A 15,287-nucleotide genomic window follows, 5' to 3' on the forward strand; every position below is an offset into this window, starting at 1 on the left:
GTCTACAGTATCCAAACACAGGGAGGAATGATAGTCTGGTACTTTGTAACATCAACACCCAAACACTTCCTGGCTGCAACCTTTTTTCAAGTGGAGTCTGCCCGGCACTGCGGAGATGCATATGTATATATATATATATATATATATATATATACATGTATATAAAAACAGTGTTGCATCAAATATTTAGATGTTTACAGCTATAGAACCAAATTATTTTATGAGCTTGAAACGCCTTAAGTGTATGACATATATAAAAGTGGTACAGCCCCCATTTCAAGTCATGGTCCTCCACCTTATCAAGTAGCCTGCACAATAATGGTTTAATAGAGCAGCCAGGTGACCAAGAGAGATGTGATGATGGTGATGATGGTTTTCCTATCTCTGACCAGAAGCTTCCTCCCTAACATCAGGGCAGTCTGGTTCCAATTGGCTAGTGGTGGACTTAAGTTGATGTGGAAGGATCCAAAGATATGCAAGTTTAAAGGTCCAGTATTCAGGGTTTTTGTGGATCCATTGACAGAAGTTGAACATAATATTCTGTGTTGTTTTCTTTTGTGTACAATCACTTGAAACTATTGGGTGTCCATTACTTGGAAAAGAGATTTATATCTACATCAAGAGTGGATCCTCATCCACGGACGCTGCCATGCTGCACCACCATTTTTCTACAATAGCCCAAAACAGACAATCCAAGTATTCAGATGGTTGCAATCTGCAACGTCACCACTAGATGCCACTAAATCCTACACACTGGTACTTTAAATGTATATCTTTGGTGCACATGTGCAACAGTTACAGTAAGACGTTAATGTGTTTGTTGGGTACAGTTTGTCTACATGTCTGTGGATTGAAGGTGTAGGACGACTCCCATGAGGCCCCCCCCCCCCCCAAATTAGATTAAAGTGTATTGGTCAATTTATAGATGGCTCAGCTCAACCCACCATATAGCTGAAATGCAAATGTCCCATGCATCCACCTGTTCTGGCACAAGGACAGCGATGCACTGTGGGATTTACGGACGCCTTTATGTGCTTCCTCTTTCTCCCTCCTCTCATTCTCCCTCACTTCAAAAGCACAGGAGTAGGGGTGACAGGCCAGGGGAGGGAGAGCCCCATTGTTAATTGGCCTTTTCAGCCGAACAGAGAGGTGAAGGGAAGAAGAAGAGAGCAGGACAATGGGGTCCCTTTCGCCTCTCCAGAACAAGAGTGATGCACTGCCTTAAAAGATAGAGCGGCCAGAGCACACACACACACATATATAGACCTGCAGGGCTCTCCTCAGACAACCCCAAACGGACTGAATGAGGCAATCAATCATGGAGGCTGCACTTCACTACAAATAAATGGCCTGTAGCCTTCATATAGACTGCACACTCTTTCTTTTTTTTTCAAGAAAGTTCAGTGTCCTGGTGCAGGAGGGATCCATGGTGCACGTTATATTCTTTGAGGACAAGTGTTGCTCCCCAGACAAACAGCTTCCTCACGTCTCATTCCACTGCTGCTGCTGGGCTTCAATGGAAGGATAGGTACTCTCAATTTTTTTTATCCCCTCACTTCAATAAGGGGATGAAGCTCAATTAGCATTTCACAACTCCCCTCTTCCTCCGCCTCCATTGCAACCTTCCCTGCAGAGCCCATGCTTTCTCTTTGGGGATTGTCCTGTTTTGGGCCCTTGTTGCCGTTGGCAGGGTGACAGTATTCGAGTGTGCAAACTTGTGCCATTGTCCGCGGGCCAGAGGGAGCCATGGAGACCCCCATAATATGACACAGGAAAATGTTTGCTGATGGCAATTCTATGGGCTTTGTCCGACTCTTTCTCCTTCATGACGACTCGATTTAAGTCTCTAAATGTTTGACTACAAATGCAGGAGTGCTATCCAGCTCCTTCCCCTTTGTCCCGCGAGGTTTGAATGAGTAATTCAGCCTTTGTGTCGCTCGATTGAGGGGGCAAACAGAAAGACAAGATTCTTGAGCGTTCAAGCCCCCTTTCCATGGTTATGCACTCTTTAGATCCCCCCCCCCCCGACCCACCCTCACTAAGTCCTTCAGCTGACATCACTCTCTGTGTTACTCTATCTATGTTCAAATGTGTACTTTAAATAAAGCTTGAGAGTAGAGTTGGAATTGACGCATTTTTCTGCAGAGTTAGTCATTTTTTATTCATGCGCACTCGGTTTAAGAGATGCTTGGCTCGGCGCGCAGAAAATCACCGTCCAGGAGAAATATCGCATCCCCTCAGCGGCGGCTTCTTTTTTTTTACAGATCTCCATGACAACAATTTGCAATGGTGAAGAATTCGATACCAGGGCGCTTGGAGGCTGATTGGGGTGCATTGTGAGGGGCCTGGGGTCGCTGATTGGTTCAAGGAAAGCACCATAACTACAAGGAGTTTATATTCATTCAACTTGTTGAAGTGCTCCAACTGCAGTGTGGAGAACAGTCTGCGCCCGGGCTGCGCCTTCGAGGCTGGATTCATCCACAAGTGGTGCGTAAAGATTCATCCACCAGTGGTGCGTAAAGAAAATTTGCATCACGTTCAATTTTTCCAAATTCCTAACTTGAATCCCTTTTTAAAAATGTATTTTTTCTCTTTAGATGCTGATGGTGAACCACAAGCTCTAACATGGACTGATTGGGAGTCAACATGGCAAACGCAGACAGTGAGGTCAAAACGCTGCTGAATTTCGTAAATTTGGCATCGAGTGACATCAAGGCAGCTCTGGACAAGTCAGCTCCGTGCAGACGCTCCGTGGACCACAGGAAATATCTGCAGAAGCAGCTGAAGCGCTTCTCTCAGAGGTACTCCAGGGTGCCACGGTGCCACACGCACAGGCCTGCGGAATATGCGTTCGGCAGACCGGCTGCGGGGACTGCGCAGCAGAGCGCAAAGGGCGCAGAAAAGGTCAGCTCGGATGCGCAGGACGTGGAGAATGCTGGGAGCGCGGTGCAGGTGCCCATGAGGAAGCGCCAGCTCCCGGCCTCCTTTTGGGAGGAACCCAAGTTGACCCCAGCTAAGAAGGAGCGCTCATTGAAAAGAGGCCCTGCAGGTGCGTCTGAGGGCGGTGACCACGAGAAGCGGAAGAGGAGTTGTGGTGAGGACGCAAATAAGGCCGCGCTGCCTGCGTCCGGCCGGCGCAGCTCTGCGGACAAAGAGCCGCTCAAACTGGACCTGAGCTCTCACCACTGCGTGAGCGTGTGCGGCTGCTGCCCCTTCCAGTACCACGGACACCAGGTCCTCCACAGTCACATCGTTGTCCCCCACCCGCCCCTGGGACTGTGGAGCAAGGCAGCAGGGACTGAGACACCAGAGCATCCTTATGGACAGAAGCTTCACACACATGTCGTGGTCAAACCCATACCCACCAAACCCACCGTCCAGTCTCCCATCTTCAGTGTGTTTGGATTCATTTAATTCCTCTACTAATGAACCCACACACAGACAAATGTAAATATGACTTCTTATTGTCACTGTGTGCTTCACACACCCGCTTCCTCTTTCAGCATTTGATCAGGAGACTCTTTCCTCAAGCACTTATTGGATTTCTTCATTTATTTTGATTGCTTAAATCTGAAGGACTAAATTGCACTTCTCTGCAGAATGAGTTAATCAGCTTCACTTTCTCGTGCCAGTCTGACACCAGCAAGTCTCTGAAAATTGACAGTAAGTTAAACAAAGGTTTCTACTTTTAGGTTTCTACAGATGCTGACTGTTCTTTTTTAAAGTAGGAAGAAGCCATGCAAATGAATGAACGCATCCTGTTTTAGTTTCCTCTTTCAACTTTGAGAATAGAATGTGGGACGTAGATTTCTTTTTTTGTTTGTCAAAGTCGTGTCTGATATAGGCACTTTTGAAACCGTGACTTTTATTTTTAAATAAATGATTCAACTTCCCCTGAAGAAACCCCTTGGGCATCAGATCATTTTTACCTTTCACTGAAGGTCTCTGGGAAAAAACAACAACTTTGAGATTAAAGACGTTTATTGTCACATTAAATGTGCTATAAATAGATATTTTACACATAGAGAATTGCTTTGAGAGGGCCATGTACAGATTCAAGACATCAGACGCAACTAAAAAAAGAACCACACAAAAATAAATATAGTCACGTCTCTGATGCATATGTGGCTTGAAATTCACCTTTAAAGTCAGTCAGCCAGACTCAGGTATCGGATCACTCTGTCTGGCAGAGGTAAACTTGTGAGAGAGTTCAGCCTGTCTCTCCCCATTTGGGTCCGAATCTTTAATCTGCAGAGGTGCAGCAGCGGACGTGGCGACACTGCAGACAAAAAAAAAAGGATGAAGACGACTGTCACGTGCATATTTGAACGCCACATGAACTGTATGAGGAAGACGGTGATGTTTGCATAAAGAAAAAGGAAGTGATTGATAAGATTTGATCTGATACTCACATGACTTCCTCTTCACAGTGAGCCAGTCCTCTCGGCTGTCCAGTAGTTCAGTGAGCCTGCTGCACAGCTGAACCTGACCAACATGCTCCAGCAGCAAATCTATGATGGGTCCTGCCCATTTGCACATAGCTGGTGTTGAGATCCACTCACAGAACTGAAGAAGAGAAAAACAACTGTTTAATCACTTTAAGAACATACATGTCTCAGTTATTGTGAGCTGCATGACACCATTTGCTTATTTTTCACACCTGTCTTGCTCTTTCTGTTCCCTCACAGCAATTTAATGGAGGCATACTGTCGTTCTGTAAAACATATCCGTTAGTGCCAACAGTTCTTAGGTGGGATTCGCCTGTAGCTGGGTGAGGGGCACTGCCGTATGTGCAGGTAAAACAAGAGAGGGCCTGGCAGCCATTGTCCAAGAGGCATTTGAGCAGAGGCAGATTGTTCATGCAGAGTGCGATAACAGCAGGAAAGGTGGTAGCATAAGACGGGAGCCTGGTGTTGACGTCGGCCCCTCTGTCCAGCAGCAAAGACACGGTGCTGACACAGCCCTGACGGACGGCCATCAGCAGAGGACTCAGTGGGTCAAGGCTCACGCTGGCCCCCGCGTTCAGCAGCACCTCTGCTGTCTTGCTGCCGCCGTTGGCAATAGCAAAGTAGAGGGCTGTTGCCCGTCCATCAGCGTACTGGGTGGAGTGACTGGGGGCCAGTGTGGCGTTTACATCCGCACCTGTCTTCAGAAGCACAGCTGCCACAGTGTGTCTGTTGTGCTCGGCTGCTAGGTGGAGGGGACTGATCCAACTGTGCCGCAGCCTGGCTCGACTTGTCACTGACACAAGCAGGGACACAATCCTGAACACAAAAGGGGGAATGTTAATAAAGACAGTTAAATACTTAAGGATTTTCTACAACTAGTGTTTAAAATAGTGTAGCCTACACTATAACACAAACCTTGTAGCTTCTATTCAAATGTTACCCCTTGACTTATGTTTTCTTTTAACTCAACTTACTCAGGGTGTCCATACTGAGCAGCTATATGCAGAGGCAGCAGTCCAGAGTTAGTGGGTTTGTTGGCGTCTGCGTTTTTAGTCAAGAGCACTGCTACGATTTCCTTGTGTCCATTTTTACTGGCCTCGTGCAGGGCTGTGACGCCATCGCACGTCTGCATGTTCACATCTGCACCTAGAGAGAAGCATTCATCCTTTTACAACCTTTCAATGGGGGTCAGGGATGTGAAAAAAAGTGGGATAATTTATGTGGAAAAGAAGAACCTTTTCCAATCAGGTAACACAGTGCCCTCATCTGTCCTTGCTGAGCTGCTACAGTGAGCGGTGTGATGCTGTAGGTGTTGGGAGGATTGATTGCAGCCCCGGCTCTTATGAGTATCTCACAGATCTCTGTGTTGTTCCTGGATACGGCCTCGTGGAGGGCGGTCCAGCCCTGACCACACCGCTGGCTCACGGTGGCCCCATAAGTCAGAATGAGGCTCACCATGTCCACGTTCTCCAACTCACAGGCTGCAGAGGCGAACAAGACACAGGGTCATTTCTACCCATATCATGGCTGACTTTTTTCTAAATACTCCTGTTGTGTACAATTAGTTTCACAGCTGTACCTTTGTACAAAGGGGTCTCTTTGTTCTTGCTGCTGATGTCGGGGTCAGCGCCAGCCTCCAGAAGGCACCGCACACATGACAAATGTTCACAAGACACGGCGAGCAGCAGGGCCGTCTGCTCTTGTAAGGTGCGTTTGTCTACTGAGGCTGGATGAACTGGAACAAAAACAAAATACAGTACATATAAGACAAAGCACTACAGTGACTTACGTAGCATTTTGAGAAAGTGCAAACAAACTTCCTACATTGTGACAGTAAGAGCAAATCGGGGGGGGTCCAGGGGGGCACAGGCCCCAACTGAAATCTGATTGGCCCTTGAAGTGCCCCTGTCTTGTCAGTAGTCTTTTTTATAATAAGTTAGTCACCTACTAACAGTACAAATTTGAAAATACGTTAAGAATTTCGATTTTCTAAGCTTTTTTGAAGAACATGTTTGCTGAACAACGTGCAATTTTCTAAATATGTTCAATGATATGTTGCTTAGCTCAAAGCCATATAGCTAACAGTAAACAAGGAATGACTTTAATGTGCATCTACTGAATCAGGAATGTCACATGGATGTTGGACAAATAATTGGCCCCTCTATGTAAATTGTGGCCCCTCCTAGAAAAATCCTAGATCATGCCACTGTCTCAAATTATGACCAAATGCCCGTTTTAGGGGAGGTGGAGGATGCTTTCAGTGTCCTACCCCTCAGTAGGGTCTTCAGACACCCAGCCTGTCCACAGTAGGCAGCATCATGCATAGGTATCCAGCCATCTTTGTTCTCCTTCAGCAGGCAGTGAGGGGCGGATGATGCCAAGTCATGAACAACCTCCACGTCCCCTCTCCTGATGGCACAGACCACTGGGTCAACATCCCTTGAAAGAAGAGATGGAGAAATTTAAACAGTTCAATGCAACTGAATGGATTTCAAGACGGACATAAACAGAATGTGAGGGATGATGTCTATGGGGATTGTTATCTTGATGTTTTGGGCTTTATTTAATCAAAAATGAGCAGGATGGAATCTGGCATTATTAGAATAATCAGGAACACACACACACACACACACACACACACACACACACACACACACACACACACACACACACACACACACACACACACACACACAAACACACCAGCAGCCCACAGCAAAGGAAGAGACTCACTCCGGCTCTGACGACGCGTGGCTGTGACTGTCTCCTCTCCCTCCGTCTGCTCGCACACGCGGCCGCACATTATTACATTTCCCTCCAGCGTTACGGAACTGGCTTAGGTATTCAGAATAGCAGAATTTCGTCATCACGGTGTCGGTGTTTGCCGCACAGCGCGGCGGTGCGCAGCGGAGCAGCGTGCGGCACGGGGCTGCGCGGGGCTCAGCTGTGCGCCCTCGGATTATTTTGGGACTGTTGTTGTCAGTGACGGCTGTATCCTTATATGTCATGAGACTCGCGGACCTCCAGAGATAAGGCCAGCAGCACTAAACAGCCCTGGAGATAGAGTGTGTGGGCAGAGCCGAGATGTCTGTCTTTGTCGCAGGGAGCCTTAATTGACTGGTTTCCAAATGAGACAAAACAGGAATTAAAACACACTAATCCTACAGGGGGATTTGGACAACATAATACAAGGGCTATAATGGCTGCTATAGGTCACTTGAACGCATCACAGGGACTCTTGAATCTGCAACCCTTAGCTCCAAGAACTGTAAGCAGGGCCTTAACCAGGGTTTATAAGTATTGAGGTTAAATTCCCCCACTGCCCACCTTCCTTAGAAATGTTTTGATTAGCCAATAAAAATGTTTGTATAACTCATTTTCAAAATGTTCTTATATATGTGTAAAATATATTTATAAAATCTTGGCTATGCCCCTCCAGGCTACTGTGGTTAAGTTTCGCCACTGCCACCCTCCCATGATATTTTTGTCTGACCATCAAAATTAAAAAATTGATCGATCAATAATTTCTTTGATTTCATTTCATCATTTAACAATTAGCCTATTTCCCCCCTAAACGAATATCTTGAGGTGATAAAAATAAGATAAATGTTTTTTTCACTGATAAAATGTCGGCTTTGCTTTGTGTCAAATTTAAATGTCTGTTCCTAAGCAAAGTAGCATCATATGTAACTACCCCTGTAGTTTCTTCCCAACTAAGTCTCCTCAAAATTTCTTCGTAATGTCTTATTTTCATCTCGCTTGAACTATTGGCCCCCTACAGTTTTCAGTGGTACTGCGCTGTTTCGGTTGTTTCAGAAAACGTGCATCAATAAGGATGAAATTGATTCAGAGTATCGATGGAAGGCTCTGTCTGTTTCCATATACGTACCTAACGTTGAGCATAAATGAGCCTTAACTCTGACACACATCCTCATGTATAGATGAATAAAACAAAGTTAGAACATTTGATATACTGCTGAACTTGTAAAAGTTGTCCTCAATGGAAGCTGCAGCTCTGACTGCAACATCTGGTTTGTGTTTCGTGTTTTAACAGTGGAGATGATAAAATCTTTTTATATCCCTAGCATCTATAGCCAAAACCCAATGTGATCAACTGATGTCTTTCGTGGGCCTTCAAAATAAATCCTTCACAGCGTTTTCACTGCAACATAAAAACTGATTTGGCTGCATTCTGCCAGGCAAAACGGTCCAACACAAAGATTCCTGTCTCTTTAAGGCAAAGAGGCAGATCACCAGACACTGGTTAGTGCCAGCGAAGTCACATGGGCACAATCACACAATTATCCCTGTTCATGACCTCCAGGCATGCACAGCTCAAAAGCTTCATTTATCTAACATTATTAGATGCCAACCAATCCATGCTGCTCTGCCACTTTCTCGGTATAGATCACATTCAGTGAACTGCAGATTCTCCTCAAGATTGTGATTGACAGACTAAGTGCCAACCTGTGGCTTTTAAACCGGAAATTTAAGCAGCAGCAGCAGATCTGTCTTGTACATGAATTCATTTCAGTGGCGCCTCCTACAGGAAGACAGTAGTAGCCATTGCAGTCAACGAGTGTCAGGGCCAGGGTGTTTTTTTGGAGTGACTGTTTTCTTTGTGTGTGTATTATTTGTAAAGTTATAGAAATTGTACAACAACCACAACTTGTCCCACATTTGTCGACATAAAATAGACAATAACAATGGAATTTTATTTTATTTTATTTTACCTCTAGTTTATGTTAAGCAGGGCCTACATTTTTCAGGGACCTGAACATAAAATGTTTAAACTGTTTGAAGAAATAGTCACTAGTACTGAGTTAACTGAACAAGACAGGTTTCTATATCAAACATTATTTTTAGCTATATTTTGGCAAGTAATTAACTATGGTAATCCCTCCCCATGATATTTTAGAACCTTGTGCAAACAATTAATAAATATGTTTATATATATTTAGCTTAAATCATCACATCAATACACAAATCAAAAAAAAAAAATTTAAATTCTTAAGAAAATTAGTTTTTACAAAATATAATGTAATCCAGTACAGCTTTATAAAATACTTTTGAACTTTCACTTTTCCTCACCTGAGAAAGTTCACCGACGTGTTGGCTGCAGTGTAGAGACTCAAGGAGCAGAGAGCCAGTCTTTCTTTCATATCATTGTTTAGTCTCTGGTACAGAGACGTGGATCTGCTGAGTGCAATCATCACAGGAGAAGACCTGCTGTCCAGTCCGAGGAGCCCAACATCCAGCGGTGAGCTGCAGTGCAGGGATGAGGCTGGTGATCCAGAAGTTAAAGGAATAAAAATCCAAAGTTAGAACAACAATAGCTGCAACTGTAAAAACAGGTTCAGTTTTGCTTTGTAAAGCCCTCACACAAAAGATAATAAATTCAACATAAGCAGCGTATTACACACATGCTCTGGAGTCATACTGTATGAGTTCAAGACCAAGCCAAAACCTGCACCAGCAGACATCAGAGAGCAGCAGCTCCAACCATGAGCACAGATGCCTTTTAAGGGCATATTCAACTGTGTTTGGTTGAACTTGGTTCTGCTGCTCCAGAGGCAACACTGATGTGAAGTTGTGTGTAGTGTTACAGTGAGTTTAACAGCAGAAAGACGCCATCAGAGTAACACGGCTGCAGTTACACTTTATTTGCTCAACCGTGATACTAAAGTTTATGCACAACAAAAATGTACTATATTTTTTAAAATAAGTTGTTATGTGGATGCACACACACACACTCACACTCACACACACACACACACACACACACACACACACACACACACACACACACATTCTCAGTGTCTGGTTGACTTCACAAGACCTTACATTGATTACATTGCCTAATCCTAACCTAAAACCTTAACCTAAACCTTTAATGGTTTACATTATGTGGACTCGATTTTTGTCTCCATAAAGAAGACAAGTCCCCCTAATGTGACTGTATACAGATTAAGGTCTCCATGACATTAGTTATACCTGGAGCACACACATGCTGCTGTCTCAAAAACTATCTTTAAAGCTTCAGACTCACCATGTGACAATGTTTCTGCTTCTCATCCACAGATGTTGTTGATCCACCTCTATGACAGCATCAGCTCTTACTGGGACATGGAGAAGTGTGACAATGGGCTTTAAGAGCGAGACAGAACAAAGACAGCCAATTTATGTTTCACAATCACTTCTTTGGAAATGTTTGTTAAAAAAACTTCCTCCATTTAAGAACGAGTCCTTCAGCATTCCGACGTACAGGTGGAGGAACTAGACCCTGAGGCTGTTTGCACACTTGTGTGGATTCCCCACATTTTACACAAAACGGACAAGACGTCATGAAAGATGACTCATACTTTTATCACAAGTAATGCTAAACAAAAAGGTCAGCAAGCACTTGTCAAGGTGCTGGGATGAGCATTTTTTATGGTAGAAACTTATCATAGCATGAAAAACATGGTTGTAACCAATACTGTTAAAGTTGGCTCTGTACCATGGAACTGCATCAGTAAGCCCTGTCAGTCACATTGGCCTTAAAACAACAAAAGCTACATGCATCTCTACCATTTATCGGATTGCTGGGGGGGGGGGGGGGAAGCCAGACTTCTTTGTTTAACAGTCACTATGTAGACAGATGTATGTGCAGAAAAAAGTCTTGAACTTCTCTCTGTGCTTACATCATGTCTGATTTGCATGCACGTGCAAGGTTTTATGACCTCACAACTAGTGGGGAAACCAATCATTGTTCAATATGGAACTTACACAAGTTTGATGTGCAAACTTGAAACTTCCAGAGCACGCACTCTTTTCATTGAAAACAGTGTCCAATTATTAAACTATAACAAACAAGCAACATTTGCATATTCATACATTTCATTCAGTTTTGATGAGGTCATATTTTGTTATTGATTGATATTTTTTGATTATCTTTATATGTGTGGAGTGGATATCTATCATCTTATACTGAATCAAAACGCTGTATCGTCGTTGAAGCCTCAGATTGGGGTTGGACAAAGTCTGTATCAGTAGGGATGCTCCACATCATTGGTTCTTTATATATTTAATTCCACTTCCTCAAAGTGAAATGAATAATGGGACTGGAGTCTCACCCTCCTTCACTCTGACCTCGGGGGACTCTCGCTTGGTTCACGGGGATCAGGACGGAGTGAGAGCTCCTCTTCCTCCTCAGCATCTCATTTCCATGCCGCTCATTCATTCGGTTGAACGCAGGACCGCCACCCCGGCAGTTGCCATGACAACGGCAGAAAACGATCCCGGCGCATTCTCCGTTGTCTCCGCGTTGGTTACCAGGCAACCGCCACACAAATCCAGGAAAACATCCGGGAAAAAGAGCGTCGATCCTCGAGGACGTGGACAAACTGCAGGACCTGTTTCCTCATCAGGATTCCTGGACAGTAAATCCACTAAAACAAACGAAACATGGAGGCCTCTTCACTTCCTTTCTTAGATAATCGAGATCCTCGTTTGAAACTCAAGGTGGAAAACAGAATACGAAACGTGTTTGTAACACAGACGGACGACACCAGGTATGGCCGCTGTTCTGTTGCTGAGCAGGAGTCTCTCATTCATACATGTGTTGACATTGTTACTGACAGTGATGTCCCCTCAGACATGTGGAGGAGAAAGATGTCAACCCCATTCCTGTTGTTACACAGGTAAGACGGATGTAATAAGGATAAAATCGGTTATTGTCAACCTGCACATTTACATAAGATACAGCCAATCAAGCCATGTTTGATGAATTTCAGATTAATTTAGTTCAGTGTATACAATAATAATAATAATAATAATAATATATAACAACAAACTTTATTTATACAGCCCAATTGATACATACAAAGTATGAAACAAAAAGTGGTTTACAAAATAGCAATATAATTTTTTTCAATAAAACAAAATAGGAAAATAAAATGTTATGTAAATAGCAGGTTAAGATAAAATTGGACAGGATAAAAAACTATATAAGTATATAGGATAAAACTCAACAAATAGTAGGTTTAATAATAGTTATTTTGTTATTATAGTTTTTTTTTTAAGTTGTAGTTATTTTTTGTCATATTATTGGGAAAAAAACATCATAAACCTATGTTTTCCATATATTTGTTTCTTATGTGATTTATCACTTTATCCTGCTTTTGTTTAATAATCATCTCTGTTTTCTCTCCCACTTCTCCCCATTTATTCTTACTGGTTTAAAAGGGCCAACGTAAATGATGTTTTCATGCTCATTTTACCACATTGGAAGAGTTTCAGTGTAAATGATGGTTGTGTTTTACTCGTAGGTTCCCGGCCGAGTCCTTGAGGCAGGAGTGAACACTTTGCAAAAGACGGTGGTTCTGAAGAAACAGGCTGAGTTGGACGAGGTGAACAAGCTGCTTGCACTTAAACGGCAAGAGTTTAGGAAGAGCGTGGAGGCTTTGGCACAGAGGAAGTCGGAACTGGACATAAAACTCCAAGAGGTGAGCTGAAACCTTAATGTGTGCTCTTCAACCTACTTGAGTTCAGAGGAAATATAACTCCCTGATCCTACCTGACAGTAAAACAACACTGATCTGATACTGGTGCCCTCTGGGATTTGTATTTCCACGCAGACTAAAGAAAGGGCAATGAAGTTTGAGAGGTTTGTGGCTGAAAATGAAGTGAAGCGATGCAGATCGCTGAAGAAGTATGAAGCTGCACGGGAGCAGAACATTTTGAAGCAGAGAGAAATAGAAGATCTAACGGAACAGCTGAAACAACTTTGCACCAGGTGAGAACTTCAAACCAAGCATTGATGTGGGGATATTTCTCATTAGGTCCAACGTGGTTTTTAACCTCTTATCATATCTCAATTCACAGACAGCAAGTTTTAAAAGAGAGAATGACAAAATACAAAATCTATGAGGACTACTTGATGAAAACACTAGAATATCTTCCCAGCAGTAAGTTCAAAACTGAATTTGATTGCCCTTTGTGCGTGATATAAATATTCAAATTATATAAAGATGGACGACGCCTCTCTACTTCCTCCCAACATCCAGAAATGAAGCCAAAATATCCCACATATGAACAGTGCCATCTTACACATTTGGAGCGAGAGTCTGTTCAGAGCCTGACATTTCCCCCCATTTTTACAGCATCCAAAGAGTATAGGAAAGCTTTGGCTTCACATTTGGGGAGCAGTCATGTCGTCAATCTTTATGTACATTCTAAGTTGAATGCTTACATGAACTTGTACCATTGATCCCAATGAGAAAATTTAATTGTGAGAATACCTCTGTCATGTGCAATCTTTTCCAGCTTACGTCGATAATGGGTCTGAATCTTTGGTTATGCCCATTATTCGGCGCCACGAGACTCTGTCCATCACCAACCAGCAGCTGCTGCACCATCTGGGGCAGCTGGAGGAGGAAGTGGAGGAGGGCCAGCGGCGACTGCATACCATGGAGCAGGAGCATGGCATAAAGAAACTGGTCAGACGAACACATTAAGATTTCCAGCGCAGCATTTCTTCGATTCACGATGCCTGAGCAATATTTTCGTGGCTGTTGCAGATGGCCAACAAAGAACTGTCTGAACTCCAGAGTGAGTTAGAAATGCTTAAAGAGAAGAACGAGCAGGCAGAGGTGAACCTGCTGATGGTGCAAGGCCTGTCCACGGAGAAGGTACGCCCTCAGGATTATGAGCTGAGATCAACCTCAGGCAATTTACTAACAGGGGTTTCAGTGGGAAATATTGATAAATGTTCATTATCTCTCAGGTTGAGGAAGTGGGAAGCTTACTTATGGCCATCCACAACCTTGCAGAGCAATGTTATCTACCAACATATGGACCTCTGGAGAACATGAACGAACTGACAAAGATGGACATGGTGAAGGTAATGTCCTCAGATTTACATTTTGATTAACCACTGGTTATTTACCTGACTTTTGAGTAACAGAGACGTTGTTTTCAGGAGTACATTCTGGACAAGGCGGACACGGAGAAGAGAGCGAGGAGACTGATGGAGTCTGGGTCTGCGATGACGAGCAGGGCGGCTTTGACAGACAAAAGAGAGAGGGCTTCAATGAAAAGCATCGGCAGTAGAACACAAATCAAAAGTTCAAGTAAAGTCAGTAGAAAGAGCCAGAATGTTGATGCAGAATCTTGACAACAGCAATTTGTTGAGTGTGAAAGTAAACTTTTGACAAAACGTCTGACAAAAAAATAGTTATCACCCAAGAAAACCTGATCAGATGGTGAGATGCTGTTCAAAGTTTTGGAAATAAGAATATATTTTTTTATCATTAAGGAGTGATTTGAATAATGACTCTAAAAGTTTAATGTTAGAAACAATTGAAAAGAAGGTGATCAAATGTATCATAACTTTGTAAATGTGTTTTACTGCTGCATTTAAAACATAAAGTAACCACCATTAAAGGATGAGAACCAGTGCTGTGCAGTTTATAGTTTAAAATAAAAAGAGTTCTCACGGACAAGTTCTCAAGAATGATTCATTCAATGAACTTTGGATGAATCATCTCATGAATCATCAGCACTTCCTTTGAATCTCAGAAATCAATTTAGAAAAGTTCAGGATACAGACAGACAGACAGGACAAAGAACAAGAAAATAATTTGAATTTACAAAGGGACATTTTAAACTATGAAGAGTATGATATTCAGATTTGTATTTATTAAGTAGAGGAAATATATAGTGTAGCAGGAAGATTCTGATGTTATAACTTTACAATAGCATGCTCCATGTTGTCAAACACTGCTGTACATACAAGTTGTGTAACAGCTTTGTAGTGCAGACCGTGATCATTAACTATGTTGCAATGCTGTTTCTCCT

The 15,287-nt window shown here is 43.2% G+C and overlaps 3 protein-coding genes across 6 annotated transcripts; 2 read left to right on the forward strand and 1 right to left on the reverse strand.

The window, feature by feature from the left end:
- The first annotated feature begins 2,160 nt into the window (after positions 1 to 2,160).
- Positions 2,161 to 3,899, forward strand: LOC117755610 (protein FAM181A-like). 2 transcript variants are annotated; one of them, XM_034575540.1, is made up of 2 exons: positions 2,161 to 2,512; positions 2,598 to 3,899. In XM_034575540.1, the coding sequence occupies exon 2, from the start codon at positions 2,647 to 2,649 to the stop codon at positions 3,412 to 3,414; it is 768 nt and encodes a 255-aa protein (XP_034431431.1). In that variant the 5' UTR covers positions 2,161 to 2,512; positions 2,598 to 2,646; the 3' UTR covers positions 3,415 to 3,899. The 2 variants fall into 2 exon arrangements, with proteins under 2 accessions (XP_034431431.1, XP_034431432.1); XM_034575541.1 differs by having other exon boundaries at positions 2,161 to 2,487.
- Positions 3,900 to 3,963: 64 nt separating this feature from the next.
- LOC117755609 (ankyrin repeat and SOCS box protein 2-like) lies at positions 3,964 to 10,552 on the reverse strand. 3 transcript variants are annotated; one of them, XM_034575538.1, is made up of 9 exons: positions 10,498 to 10,552; positions 9,540 to 9,732; positions 6,718 to 6,887; positions 6,028 to 6,183; positions 5,684 to 5,929; positions 5,423 to 5,594; positions 4,661 to 5,264; positions 4,413 to 4,566; positions 3,964 to 4,279 (listed from the first exon to the last, which is right to left on the reverse strand). In XM_034575538.1, exons 2-9 carry the CDS (start codon positions 9,659 to 9,661, stop codon positions 4,149 to 4,151), a joined length of 1,755 nt encoding a protein of 584 aa, XP_034431429.1. In that variant the 5' UTR covers positions 9,662 to 9,732; positions 10,498 to 10,552; the 3' UTR covers positions 3,964 to 4,148. The 3 variants fall into 3 exon arrangements, with proteins under 3 accessions (XP_034431429.1, XP_034431430.1, XP_034431428.1); XM_034575539.1 differs by lacking the exon at positions 10,498 to 10,552 and having other exon boundaries at positions 9,540 to 9,749; XM_034575537.1 differs by lacking the exons at positions 9,540 to 9,732; positions 10,498 to 10,552 and adding an exon at positions 7,182 to 7,936.
- A 983-nt stretch (positions 10,553 to 11,535) lies between these two features.
- si:ch1073-416d2.4 (coiled-coil domain-containing protein 42 homolog) lies at positions 11,536 to 14,675 on the forward strand. Its single transcript, XM_034575732.1, has 9 exons — positions 11,536 to 12,001; positions 12,085 to 12,130; positions 12,758 to 12,934; positions 13,067 to 13,224; positions 13,314 to 13,396; positions 13,755 to 13,927; positions 14,009 to 14,119; positions 14,215 to 14,331; positions 14,410 to 14,675. The coding sequence occupies exons 1-9, from the start codon at positions 11,895 to 11,897 to the stop codon at positions 14,602 to 14,604; spliced, it is 1,167 nt and encodes a 388-aa protein (XP_034431623.1). The 5' UTR covers positions 11,536 to 11,894; the 3' UTR covers positions 14,605 to 14,675.
- The last annotated feature ends 612 nt before the right edge of the window (positions 14,676 to 15,287 follow it).

The sequence above is a fragment of the Hippoglossus hippoglossus genome, chromosome 22 (assembly GCF_009819705.1).
Source record: "Hippoglossus hippoglossus isolate fHipHip1 chromosome 22, fHipHip1.pri, whole genome shotgun sequence".
In the NCBI taxonomy this organism is placed as follows: domain Eukaryota; kingdom Metazoa; phylum Chordata; class Actinopteri; order Pleuronectiformes; family Pleuronectidae; genus Hippoglossus; species Hippoglossus hippoglossus.